General features: G+C 46.5%; 1 protein-coding gene across 1 annotated transcript in view; it reads left to right on the top strand.

The window, feature by feature from the left end:
* The window catches only part of EXOSC9 (exosome component 9), a 447763-nt gene that overhangs the window by 235574 nt on the left and 198496 nt on the right, over positions 1–13693 (top strand). Inside the window, exon 8 of the mRNA XM_085641570.1 lies at positions 1346–1434. Coding sequence (XP_085497696.1) covers positions 1346–1434 — 89 coding nt within the window. The remainder of the gene's footprint in view (positions 1–1345; positions 1435–13693) is intronic.

Raw genomic sequence — 13693 nt, 5'->3', positions numbered from 1 at the left:
AGAAATCACAGCGCGACGGAGCCGGAGTTGAAGGAAGCCGTCGTGTTTAAAGTGAATGCACGCCTCCAAGCGCGCGTGCGTGCACATCTCTTGACGGAGCCAGAGTTGAAGGAAGCCGGCGTGTTTAACAAGATGGCGGCGGACTGTCCACTGTCCTTACGTGCACGCGCATGCTGTTAGGATTGGACAAATGGCGAGAGCAGCCATCTTTGTCCATCCCTACGCGTGCATGTAAGGCTTTCGGCGAATCGATTGCAAAAGGCACTCGCATGCTCTGCTCTCGCCAGGCGAGACCTAAAAAGGGAACAACTGATTTTGTTGTGCCCGTCAACCAGTAGTCAAAATGGCGACTGGACGTAAGCTGTATCAAAGAGGACTCTGAGGGACGTCAACCCCTGTGGCCAAAGTCACCCCACCTGGACCGTTGAGCAAGGCGTAGCCCCAGGAAGCCTCCGTCTACCGCACAGTATCTTCATCATCCTTGGGTATCTTGAGCATCTTGTAACCCTTGTATCAGGACTACTCCATAGTAGTCAATTGCGATTGGCCATCAATGTTGGAATTGGACTAGAAACTACTTTCCATCTGAAGGTAACGGTTTCTTCCGACCTTGGTGGTACCCTTGACCGGCTCCCTGCCGTAGTTTATGGCCCATGGTGCTTCCAAGTAACCGCATTCATCCTTGCTGTAACTTTTTGCTGAAAAGGTTTCTAAGTGTCAAATTTGTTACATTTGCCAGTGCTTGTTAGCGGGTGAGTGAAACGTCTCCATTTATTGTTTCTTTAAAAAGTCTTTATCTCCGGATCCCTCTAATTGATCTTTTTTATTTTGGTGTCCATAAATTCATAAATATACAGGCTATTTTTTATAAAATGGTGTTGTATTTCATGTGTCATATTTATTTTTTCTATTGATTTGGTGATTTTCAAGTGCTTTTTCGTTTTTTCCTTTGTTGAAGTCTGACTGCTCTCCATCACAGCTACCTAGGACTGAGCTAAGATTTTACAAATAAAGCCTGACTGGCCCTAAGAAGGGTTGGTGGGGTATTACACAGTGAGATCTCACAACCACACCATATATCACATCCCATTCACTCGCATTGCCCAATTTGGTTGAAAGCTTATTGCCTAAATCGGTCACTGTTCTATCGAATAAACAGCATATGTAATTAGAATTCAGATCTTCTGTACCTTTCATGCTAAGTCTGTAAAGATGTTAAAATGACTTCCCTCCTCCCACCAATGGCTAAGTTCCCCCAGACAGTATGTTGCCACTGATAAATGTTTGTGCTGGAAACTGCTGGTTTAGCTAACGTGTCAATTTCACTTGTGTTATTTCAATGCAGATTTTGAGATGTAGTAAAATAGCCAGTGTGAAGGTGGCCGAAATAACAGAACTGATCATGAAGTCCCTTGAGAACGACACAAAAGCTAGGTACGTTGACTTAAAGCATTGAAGCTCATAGCCATCACGGGTTGCAGGTGTTTCTGTTCTGAAGAGCTGCCAAGTCTGTTGTTGTTAAACACAGATAATCCAACGTTGTTTGTTAAGTAACACACATTTTATTACAAATGCTTTATAGAGAAAAGTCCTATCGGCTCCGCTAAAGGAACAACAGTTCTAAAAAAGGGGGCTGATCTAAAGATTTTACTAATCTTCATGGTTACCTTGAATTGCCCAGTTCATTTGTTCACTTGATAATCTGACCAATCACTTTACCTCCTTCCCTAAACAGAATGACATCCTTTAATTTCCCTTATGATTGATGACCTTCATCAGTGTCACAAAGAGAATTGTGAGAATAGTTTATTAATTAGTATTGGATCTTTCTTGAATCATTCCCAGTCATCAGGCTGGGAATTTCAGGGAACGTTAAATAGCAGTTAAGTGTTGAAATGGCAGTAAGCCTCATCTTTGTTTAGTAACACATCCACCTCATTTAAAGCAACCCAAATTTCAACCAATGAGGTGAAGGTGCTAAGCACTTCTACTCCCCCCCCCCCCTACCCCCCCTCCTAGATGCAACCATAGGTCAGATTTCTTTTGTTGGTGTCCCTTAGAGCTTTGCTCTAACGTTTTATCTTGATGCTTTCTGGTCTGCCCTGGAATTTGTCCAGCCTCATCTTCATCTTTCAGTATACAATGATTTTTTTTGGGGGGGAGGCAGGGGGGCAGGGGGTGGGGTTGTAATTGTAATGTTCTAGGAATTTACATTTTTTCTGGTCCTTTCCTCTATCACCACTGTCATCATGACTGACAGGGAGACAAAACATCTCTTTTGAAATACCGCTTTACCTATGGTTAGAAGAAAAGCAACACCAATGATCCACATGAGCAATTAATTTACTGTCTTCATCCAGTGCACATTGTTACACACTGTGATATTTGCATAACCTTTCCTTCTAAGAGTCTGAAGGTTGGCCCTCTACGTCCTGGAAAGAAAAAAATACCCCATTTCTAAGGCGGTCTTCCCTCATCTGCGGATGATTCCATAGAAAGTGTTCCTCCAAGCACTTCCACAAAGGCAGAGCAAAAATTGTAACGTGGTTTTCCCTGAGCTGGACTTGCATTCTAAATCGCCTGCAGCCACCTCATCACAGAAGCAGATTTGTTTCTCCAGAGAAATGCTCCAGAAAGGACGAATGCCCATTTGCACAAAAATCAGCGTTGAATTCCAGTTCCCTTGATGTCTTGACGGAGCTCCAGTCTCCCCCTTTGCTTTCCTTTTCATTGTTGACGGCGAAGAAAACAGCATTATCGTCACCACTTCCATTTTCGCCTATGGGACAGTACTCAACAGCGCCCATGAAACCCCATCAACGACCAGACCACCGTTAACTATGACAGCACCTTCAATGTTGTGACCATGATTGATAATGTTTTCCACCCCACTCCGTGTTTCACCAGTTCAAATGACTGCAAGCTTGCAAGCCTTCCCACTACAATTCTGGATTCAGAGTTGGAAGGGAATCACTGCAACTAGGACATTTGAAATTGCTTATTTTCTTACGCATGTCAGTTAAGTCCTGGAGTTTGAGGGAGACGCCTTGGACGATGAGGATGCTTACCAGAAGTATGACTATCAGTCACAAACCTTTGGCGCTGATCACCCTCTTCTGTCCTATGCATCTTGTCGTGGCTATACAGACTATAGTTTTGCAGGTGCCTTTTACATTTTTTACATCCTTGCAACAGAGGATGGACAACTTTGAAAGACCACTCCCTCAGCAGCCTGCTGGACAGTCTGTGCCTGCCCTACCTCTGCCACCTCCTCCAATACCAGCACCTCCTACACCACCCCTACCCACTTCACCTGTGGCGGACCATCCTCCAAGGACAGTCGCACCAACATTGGATATGGGAGTTGAAGATTCTTAGGATTCAATGTTTTTTGATTTGGAGGAATACATGGGGTAATGAAGGGTGGGATGATTATCTCTTACCACTGGAAGCCAACAAATCACCCACCCAGTCAGATTCCCCTCTGGATAGCATCTTCCGATGACCTCTGTGCAGCAAATATGCTTCCTATATGACTTCAAGGAGCAGCCAAGGAAAGCTGTCAACTCCATGCCTATGCTGTATTTTGTCTGTTCAAAAAGCTTAAAATTGATTTTTTTTTAAAACACCAGCCACAAGTGGTGCTCTGTTTAGACAAGTAGTACAGGGCCCCGTATACGGCCATGGTCTGCCTTACGGCCATCCCAAACCAAACTCTGTTATGTCTGTGGCCCAGCACCGATCAGAGTATCTGATCATGCCTTCCTGTGCACCTCTGCGTATGGATGGTAGATGCATTGATAATTTGGGCTGTAGAGTTGGTTCCATGGCAGCATCATTAATCCAGGCTGTAGACGTCTTAGCTATTTTAGGCTGTTATGATCACCAGATGTGGCATGACATCTCGCTACTAATTGGCCTCATACTGGAGGATAAGGGGGCTATTGCTAAAGTTATTGTCAAGAGGGTGCAATATTTTCAGTGGCCATCTTTGATTCTGCAATGGATGTTTCAAACGCAAACTTTCGCCAGCTAACAGGAACAGCATTATTAAGGGACAGTGATGGCTGTGATCTATATCGTTCCATCTGGAAGTCTAAGCAAAAATACTGGATATTCTGTATGATGGAGTCAACCTATTTGGGAAACCTGTTGATGACTGTAGGAAGCTGGCTCTTCATGTGATACAAGAGGACAGGGGCTTACTCTGGCACTCCCAAGGTGCTCTATTACGGGTAGTGTGGCTAAGCAGCCTTAGGCTTAGTCGAGAGGAGTGCAAGACATCTGCAAATACACACAATGATCAATAAATACACGACTCAAAGAAAATCAGCACCAATTTACAAAACTAGCAAGTATCTTTATATATGTTTAGGCATCAGAGAGAAATTGTTCAGGTAAGTACTTTTTTAAAATATAAATGCTTTTCAGTTAAAAAAGTGGACTCTGAAGTGCAGTTTTTGAGTTCTGCTATGTTGTCGTATAGAAGAATAACTGGTTTTGGCAAACGGGTATAGTGCAGCAACTTACGGGACTAATCTCCAGGAGTGAGTGGTGGGCAAGGTCCAAGGCAGCATCAACAGTACACTACCAGTGGCATGAGGGTGGCTGGGTGCAGGGAGCAAAACAGCTTTGGGAGCTCAATGTTATTCTATGGAGATCAGCTTTTGTAAAAAGTGACTGCAGGTTCTGGCTGGAAGGCTAGTCGGGCTGAACCAACAGGAGTCTCAGGCCTTGCGATTCTCGGGGACGTAGGGACACCTTTGGTCCTCTTTTCCATTGCTAAGGGGCGACGAGTGCTGAGTTGTCCATAGGCGTCGGGATTTTCCTTACTGGAGCAGTTGTGGTAGAGGGGGGCTGCGTGCAGAGGCTGCAGGTGACGTTGGAGGATCCACGAGAGGTAGAACCACAATGGACTCGGGCTCTGGAGGGCGGGAGATCTTGTTGGCACACTTTGACTCTGGCTTGGAGTGACGGGTGCATTGGTGGATTCAGGTGTCGGGTTTTGGCGGTTCTGGAGGCATCAAAGTCCTTTCTTTTGGAGTTGCTGCAAGATACAGGGAACCGGTCGCTGTCCCATGGGAGTCCTTGGTTCTTTTTCGAAGGCAGATTGTCCTCCCAAGTTTTTGGGGTCAACAGCTGCAGGACGAATTGAATTTGGTGCAGTTTTTGACCAAGGATATAGATAGGTTAAAGGGGCTGGTACCAGGTCAGCTGCTTCTTCTCTCCTCTTCTTCTTCTTTTGCAGCTCTTCTGTGTCCTCTCTCTTCTTAGGTCATCAGGATCTGCTTCTCTTGTGCATGCAACTCCCCTAAATACTGATTTTAGTGGATTGTGGGGTAGAGTAAAAGGAAAACTGACCCTTTCGGTCACTACGCCCCCTATATGACCACTTCCTGTGGGAAGTGTGCATAACCCTGTCCTAGAATTGTGTCCCCCTCAGTGTAGCCCACCATACGGGTGGTACGCCTACCTGACTAGCTAATTTTCCCTCCTGTCCAGGTGCCAAGGGGATCCTGGACAAAGCGGGGCAGATGGGGTGCACTGAGTTCTATCGTCATAGTGGTACAGGGCTGCTACCCTTACCTCAAGTTAAGCAGCACAGCACGTTGGTGTCTGCATATCCATTTTTGTGTTTTATAGTGTGAGCAGGCCTTTTTACGGTCTAGATTGACAGCGCAGCTGTCACCAGTGAAATATTTGAGAATCACCAGGACGGGGCTTTAGCTTTGCCCACATATTGGGAGCCAGGAGTACAGGATTTGATTTGGCAGATGTTGTGTGCATATTCTGAAAGAGTGCTTGTATTACACTCCTGTTGGCAGTTTTCAATTGACCTTATCTGACTGCTGTGTTAAAACGTGATGACGCAGTGACATGCCAGGGAATGTCTGAGTAATCCTGAAATCCTATTTTGTTCGCCTCTCCCTTTGGTAATGCCCCACAGAGGATCTTGGCCCATACCTTGGCTGCCCTTGTTCACTTGCATGTACTTCTCCATTGTCACCAAAAGAGGGCAGCAGAGGACAGCACTCCTGCACTGACCGGCACAAGGAAGGGGCGAGTGCACAAAGGCTTTGAGTGTTCAGGAAAAAGAGTTCCAAAAGTAGAAAAATAAAGAAAGACGAGGAAGGAAGGGAGCCCACTGTCCACTCCTCTCTGATGCGGTAATGCCACGACCGGCTGTAAGTAAATCTGGCTCATGGAGGTGAACCCTGGATCTCTTGAGCTGGCACCTGGCATTCATGAGGATGAAATTGCACACATGAGCCCACATCGGGGAAAAGCCCGGAGCTGTGGTGCTGAGGAAGGGGCTAAAGGTATGGGTAGAGCCAGTGCACGGCTGCTACAATGTTCTGTTAGAGTCTGTAATGTTGTTGCAGCTAACGGAGTACCTACACTTGCACGTTGCATACCATGCACATTAATCTCCATACCCTGTGGTATGCCATTTTCTTGGAGCGTTTTACAGAAAGTGAGGGGTTACAGAGACATTTGATGTATGGGTTGGCTTTGGAACCTATCCCCATGTGGTCAGGATACTGTGTTTCCAGTTCCAGCATTTTCTGTTACAAATCATGGGTACGAGTTAGAACTGGCCCCAGCTTCAGACGGCCTAAAGCAAGGATGTGTTCTTGCTCCCCTCTTGTTCAACCTCTACTCCGCTGACCTGGGGAGATTCCTGGAAAAAAGCAGTCTCCTTCCGACAAAACTGGGCCTTGCCAAAACGAACTTGCACATTCTGCAATACGCAGATGATCTTGTCATAATGGACCAGGCCAAGTCTGACCTCCAAAGAGCCTTGTGCATGCTCCACAAATACAACACAGCTAATGCTCTTAAAATTAACCAGGATAAGACCAAGGTCTTGATTTTTGTCCGTTGCAAGAAAAAGAAAAGTCTAACGTGGAACATTGGGCCCACAAAGATTAAAACAACATCAAAATACAACTACCTGGGGGTCTGGCTTTGCGAGTCTTCCAGACCATCAGTCCACTTGGCTGCCTTGAAAAAGAGAGCTGGAGCAACAACATACAGCCTGACTCAACTTAAACAGTCCCTGAGTAGTCCTTCTGCTGAGCCCATTCTGAAGGTGATTAAAGCTACCCTTCTTCCTGCCTTAAGTTACGGGCACCAGGCCTTTCCTGGCGTATGCTCGGCCAGACTCGACCATGCCCAGGTCACCATTTATTAAAAAAATCTTTCGTCTCCCGAATTGCATTCACAGGGCATGACTACGACTGGAGCTGGGCCTTCAAAGACAATCAAATGTCTGCGAGGCTGACATCCTGAAGTACTATATAAGGGCACTAAAAGCCGCAGATAATACGCTTAAAGCCCGGTTAAAAGAAACTCTTGCCAGCTCTGGGAATCCATGGAACCGTCAAATTGTAAAAGCCATAAGAACGCTACATATTGACGAAATATCAGTAACTGCAGACTCTATTCCATACACAGTCTGGAAAGGGGTTATCAACAAGCAGGTTAGACAAATTTCCTACCAGATGGACATTTGAGTCTTAAAAACATCAACTATCCCGCGCCCCTTGAACGATTCATACCTCCCTGGGGTACCACAACCTTACCTTCTTGATAGTCTGAACGCAGTGGCCAGCAAAAATATAATGTTTTTTGCGTCTTCTAGGTCTGCACTCCACTGCCTTTAACCGATGGGCTCCAAATAGTGAAGAGGGAGCTTGTAGACTGTGCAATTACAGGTCCGAATCATGGCTGCATCTTCTGTGCTTTTGTCCCGCCCTTGATGCTCCCAGAAGACTGATCTTAAAACCCTTATATCTAAAAAGGGGCATCAGCACATGTTGGGAGGCATCTGCTCTCTGTTTTATTTCCTCAGATATTCAAGCGCTTGCAAGGTACGGAAAATATGTGCGACTCTTGGACAACCTGCTTTCTCCCTCTCCTGCCCCTGTCCAACTGGCTCCTCCTCCCCAAAAACTCATCACAGACTATTTTTGCACTTTGCCCTAATGTCTCTGCATCAAATCATTTTATCCTTGGTTTTTGAATCCTGTAATGTGATTACAACAGTAATTAAAAGACTGCCTCGACAGAAATATGTGTATGAATATTGATGGTTTGCTTTTAATGTGGTAACAATGTTACAATGACATTTTATTGCAATGGTTATAATTAACTGTGCCAATTTAATAAAACTAAAAAATACAAATCATTGCTATTGCATGAGTTAGTTCAGCTGGTTCAGTAGAAGCAGCTGATAAATACTGCTCCCAGGATACATTAGTTTGACAATTGAAAGCCCAAAACCGGAAACATGGTTTGCTGCGGTCTTGAAGTTAGGTAGCATTGCTTATCATTCAGGGGCATCAGCAAGGGCATGACCCTGTCATACTGCGGATTCATGAAGGAGCATGGGCTAATTTGACTAGGAAATATACATCAAATGCAGGGGCTTCAACATGTTTACAGGGGCAGGACATGCCTTAGAGTTGCAAGAGCAAACATGTGCATGTCATGCAGACACATGGGGATGCTGTAGTGTGCCAAAGCATGTATTACAGGGTTATTTATTTATTTTTGTCAAACATATTTTATTAGTTTTTATGCACAAGATACATTATATAACAGGGTTATTTTTTTATAGTGCTCTTGCAGAAACTTTGGAATATACTAAAAAAGTAATGAGATGGGCCTTGAGTATGTTGCTCATATTAGAGGTTCTGTGTAAAGACCATACTTGACCCAGATAGCATAGGGGCCCATGGCACTTATCCGAGCTGCACAGGGGTGCCTCCTCCTTCCTGGCGTGGAACTGTGCGATTCTCCCAGGTTTGGGTTGTTCTGGAGGATCAGTACTAATTTTGTCCTGTGGTTGTAAGGAGGGGGCGGAGGCACACATTTTCTTTGTGGACCGGAACATCTTTCATCATCGGACTGTGACCTAAAGCAAGAAAAAAGCTGAAAAGATAGACAGGATCAAGGGAAAGATAGAAAATAATACCAAAGGGTGAAAGCAGGTATGAAAAACTGCTATAGTGACTTAAAGCAACAGCAGTGTAGGATTATGACAGAAAGAAGTATGAGGTGTCATCAAGACTAGGCAGACTTGGTATTTTTCGATCTATATATTTCTCGCTGGAACATCTGTGGGCAGCAAAAAGAAAGACACCCAGCTAGTATCAAACACTTACCCTCACAAAAAAAGCCAGGCCTTTTGGCTTTGACAGTGCTTGTTATGTGTCACTAGAATGACGCCTACCGATCCCCTCATGTTCCAGAGCTGTTTGCTTAACTTACTCTTGGCCTGTCTAGATTGTGTGTAGCTCTTTCTTTTTTTTTTGTTGAAAATTTGTTTTTATTTTTCAACAATTAACAATCGGTGCTAGTCATAGATCCACATTTTATCAGTAGTGTAGCTCTTTCTTGAATGTATTTGCTGGGTTGTATGTGTACCTGTTCATAGAACATAAAATGGAGGCCTGTGGTTTACATTTTGGAAGCCCAGGGCATGGAAAGGCGAGTGAATTAGAAGACTGCAACCCCTGACAGGTGATGTGGTTTGCTGAGGACTGGAATGGGAGCACACTAGTGGAAGAGGAGCACAGCATCCTTTGATTCCAGGAAGAATTACTGGTCATTGGGTCCTGGGCTCATTGTCAGGGAGTTTGTGGGTCTGGTAAGGTTGGCACTGTAGGACCAAGGAATCATACAAGAGGAGAAGGCTTAGGCCTTTAAACCTTAATGAGGCATATTTATGTGGAGGCTTGCAGCCAGGTGTGATCCCTGGTCACTCTCTTGGCCTGTGTTGTTGGTCAATCTGAATTTAAGCCACTTCTGCTGTGGCATACAGCCCCTTTGCATAATGGCATGACAAAGGAGAGAGCACTACAAAAGAGCCGACTCCACAACCTGATTTTTCAAAGGACCACACACTAAATTACATCAGAGTCCCACGTTTTGTTCAGCTTTACTATTCATCAGGAGTAAAAAGGTTCACAAAACTTCTAGCCGCTGCAGTCAGAATTGGGGGCCATGGTCTGCCAGTTTCCTGTCTGGTTGATAAGCCATTACCCAGAAAGCCAAGAAAACGTACCCTCTGCCTACAGCACCAGCCTCTCAAGACAAGTGTACCCTTTGAGGGAAAGGAGAGAGCTTGGAGGGAGCGAGGCCATGCAGGGGATGCTGCAAGGGGATTCCAGTGAGGCCTCCGGTCCAGTTGGGACCAGTGTTGCAAGAGAGCTGCATGCTCTCTTGTGATAGTCCTCTACCCACGTCAGGGTTCTACAAAGTTGTGGGCGTCGGGCCAGTGCCTGTGACCCCTGTGTTAGGAGGGAGCCACTAGGAATATAGGGCCATCACCCATGTCGGAGGACTCCTTGCCACCCACAGAGCGACTGGGGATCATGGTCAGAACCCACCCTGCAGCACCTTCACCTTACCAAGAGGAACCGTAAAGGTGAAGCTGCTGCAACTGGAGGCCATCGCCGACTGCAGTAAAACGTCGGACCGTGGTAAGACCTGTCTAGCTCCCAAATACTTCTCAAGGCCACTGTTGGGTAGACTAGAGTAAGGCTGCAGGACCTTTTAAGACTTGTGGGAGCTTGGCGGACTACCTCCATAAAGAGCTGAGTTTTTGACTGGAGAATCTACTTATTGCTGTCACTGTGGGTATTTTGAGTTATGAGCCCTCGCATACATTGGACCTCCCCCATGAAGAACCTTGGACTGCACGACACAAGCTACCACTCAGTACCATAGTAAGTCAGGCCCCAGGACAGCGGGAATAAAATTATGTAACCAACACGTTCGGGCCAAGTAACCTCTGGTTGCCGGGGCCCCTTAAAGGTGGTTCTGACAGCCCTCCAGTATCCTCGTCTTGGCATAACAACTTTTCATAGTTCACAAAGATCCCATGCCTATAGATGAGGCTCCAGTCACTATGAAGGTCAAGGTTGCCCGTATTTCTAATAAGTAAGAACACAGGACACTGGAGACCTTTTATGAACCATAGGAAGATTAACAAGATCATAAAAAAACAACTTTTGAATGGGAATGCTCTAAGAAATCCTCCATTTGCGCGAAAATATTAACTGATGTCCCTGGATCTTCAGGATGCATATTTCGACATCCCACTATCCAGGTGGCACAGAAAATACTTCAGCTTTTCAGTGGCTGGGCAGAACTACCAATTCAAGGCACCTCAAATCCGCACCACAGATATTTACAAAGTGTCTTGTGTGGGTTGCTGCCTTTCTCAGACAGAGTCATCAAGTGTAGCCATGCATCAATGATTTGCTCATCAAAGCACCATCAGTGGAAGAGGCAAAGTCTTCCATGGTCGCCTGCATCACTCTATTCCACAAACTAAGTCTTGCATTTAACAATCCTTTGCAGGAACAAAGCTTAAGTTCTTGGGAACAATCCTGGACATGTGGTTCGGAAAGACTTTTCGTCTTAGCAAACAGAAAAATAAAACTTCAGCCCATGGCAAAGATCTTTTCTGTAAAACAGTCGGTCACGGTCGGGTAAAACAAGTTTATGCTTGGCCTGATGTCATGCTTAGGTTTATACTCTTCCGCAGACTTCAGATGAGACCTGTCCAGAAAGAATTGGACAGACAATCGAAATAAGTTCACAGCACGTGGGACGACCCGGTCAGAGTTACAAGCTGTCTGAAGCAGGCATTGGTATAGTGTTGGTTCTGTACAAATCTTAACATAGGAGGGTTCCTTTCCACTCTTCATCGGACTGAGTGGCGCTCACAACGGATGCCTCTATGGAGGGCTGGGAAGCTCATATGCAGTAACTGTTGACCCAAGGTCTGAACAGATGCAGAAAAGAAGCTCCATATGAATATCCTGGAGCTCTGTGCAATAAGACTGGGTCTACAGGCGTTCTTCCAAGGCTTCCTGGTCAGGAGGTCCTCATGAGAACAGAGAACACAACATCGTTGTTTTACATCTTCAAGCAGGAAGCAATTAGGTCCCTACCTCTGTTAGAAGAGTTGCATATGCTATGGGACTGAACCATTTCCCACTAAGGGGACATCGCCATGAAGCATCTGATTGCCTTACTCACGGCCCAACACGAGAGACTCTGGCACTTACCTCACACCATCGGTAGGATGGAGCCTGAAGGCCCAGTGGGATGCTCAGGCTCACATCATTTCCTCTGAGGTATTCTTTTGATTGCTTCTGCATGGTCTCAATTTGTGAGCAGCGCCCATTTTGTGTCTCCCGGCATCAGTCATCCATTTTGAGCTGCTAACCCAGCTATAGAAATAGAAGGTGTGCTCTCTTCCCTTGATCCTTACACTGTTGCCCATGAAAATAGAAAGAGGAATGCTCCATCTTCCACCTATGGCGGTGTGAGAAAGTGCCATCGTTCTTGCATGGTATGCCCCCACTTTTTGCTGAATTGCTGATGTACTTTGACTGAGTGTGCCCTGGGCTCCTGCCAATCAGGTGCCCAGGGCCTGTGTTCCTTCCCCAAAGCGGTGTTGAAGCCTAACCCCAATTGGCATCTCTGGCCACATGTCAGCCCCTGGTAAATGGTACACTAGGTGTGACCAGAGAAGACCCCTAAGGTCTGCAGCACTTATTGTGCCACCCTTAGAGGTCCTGTACCCTGACACACACACACTGCCTTTGCAGGCTGAGTGTCTGGGTGCAGAACTAAACAGAGTCGATATGGCACACAACCCTGTGTGCCATGCCCACAAACACACTGCCCTGGCATACCTCAGTCACCCCTCTAGCTGGGTGCACTTTGCCAGTGGTGAGGGTACAGGTGCATGAGCCCTGTGCCCCTACAGTACCCAGGTCCATTCCTGGGCACTGTAAGTGCAGTGCTGCCATTAAGAGTATATGGTGCTGGGAGGTCGTCATCACGAACTCCACAGCACCATAATGGCTACACTGAAGACTGAGAGGTTTGGTATAAAACTTCTCAGCACATTAAACCCACACTGATGCCAGTGTGGGATTTAATGTAAGATGCACAACAGAGGGCATCTTAGATATGCCCCCTGAAACTAACCAACAACCAGCGTCCTGACTGAGAGGCTACCTAGGCTGCAACCCAGCAGACATGTTGCTGGACCCCTGGGTAGAGAGCCATCCTCTCTCGTGGGTCTGCAACAATGCACATCCTGGGCGAGGTGCTAGGTCTCCTCCCCCAGAATGGGCAGGGGAAGCTTAAAAGGCGTGCCGCCTTTGTGAGCTTCTCCAGGCCACTTGGTGTACTCAGCAACTGGTCCCCACCGGTTCTGACCTCCACTCTGGTGGGAAGATCGGCGGGAAAACCTAAGTGAGGAAAGGGGGTGTGCCAGCCTCTGCCAACCCCACCCCTCACGTGGGGGAGGCGAGGTGAAGCACAACTCCGGGCTCTCCCCATCTTGAAGATGGGAAGCCCTACCCAATCAGGACTAGGCTCCTGCCCCCTTCCCACAGGAGAGTGGCAGGCTAGGGGGTGTACCCACCCCAGGGAAGGGACCCATTGGTCCCTGACCTCTACCTACCTGTAACGCCCCTAAATTTAGTATTTAGGGACACCCTGAACCTTCCTTCCTCAGATCCCGATTTTAAAACAAGAAGAACAAGAAGAAGAAAAGAAGACCTGCCGTGCAGCTGCTAACAAGAGGACGACACCAACTGACTTGGTCCCAGCCCTACAGGCCTGTCGACCCTCGAACCTGCTCCTGCTAAATCCCAGC

The sequence above is a fragment of the Triturus cristatus genome, chromosome 2_2 (genome assembly GCF_964204655.1).
Source record: "Triturus cristatus chromosome 2_2, aTriCri1.1, whole genome shotgun sequence".
NCBI classification, from domain to species: domain Eukaryota; kingdom Metazoa; phylum Chordata; class Amphibia; order Caudata; family Salamandridae; genus Triturus; species Triturus cristatus.
This window is presented reverse-complemented; position numbering and strand designations above follow the sequence as displayed.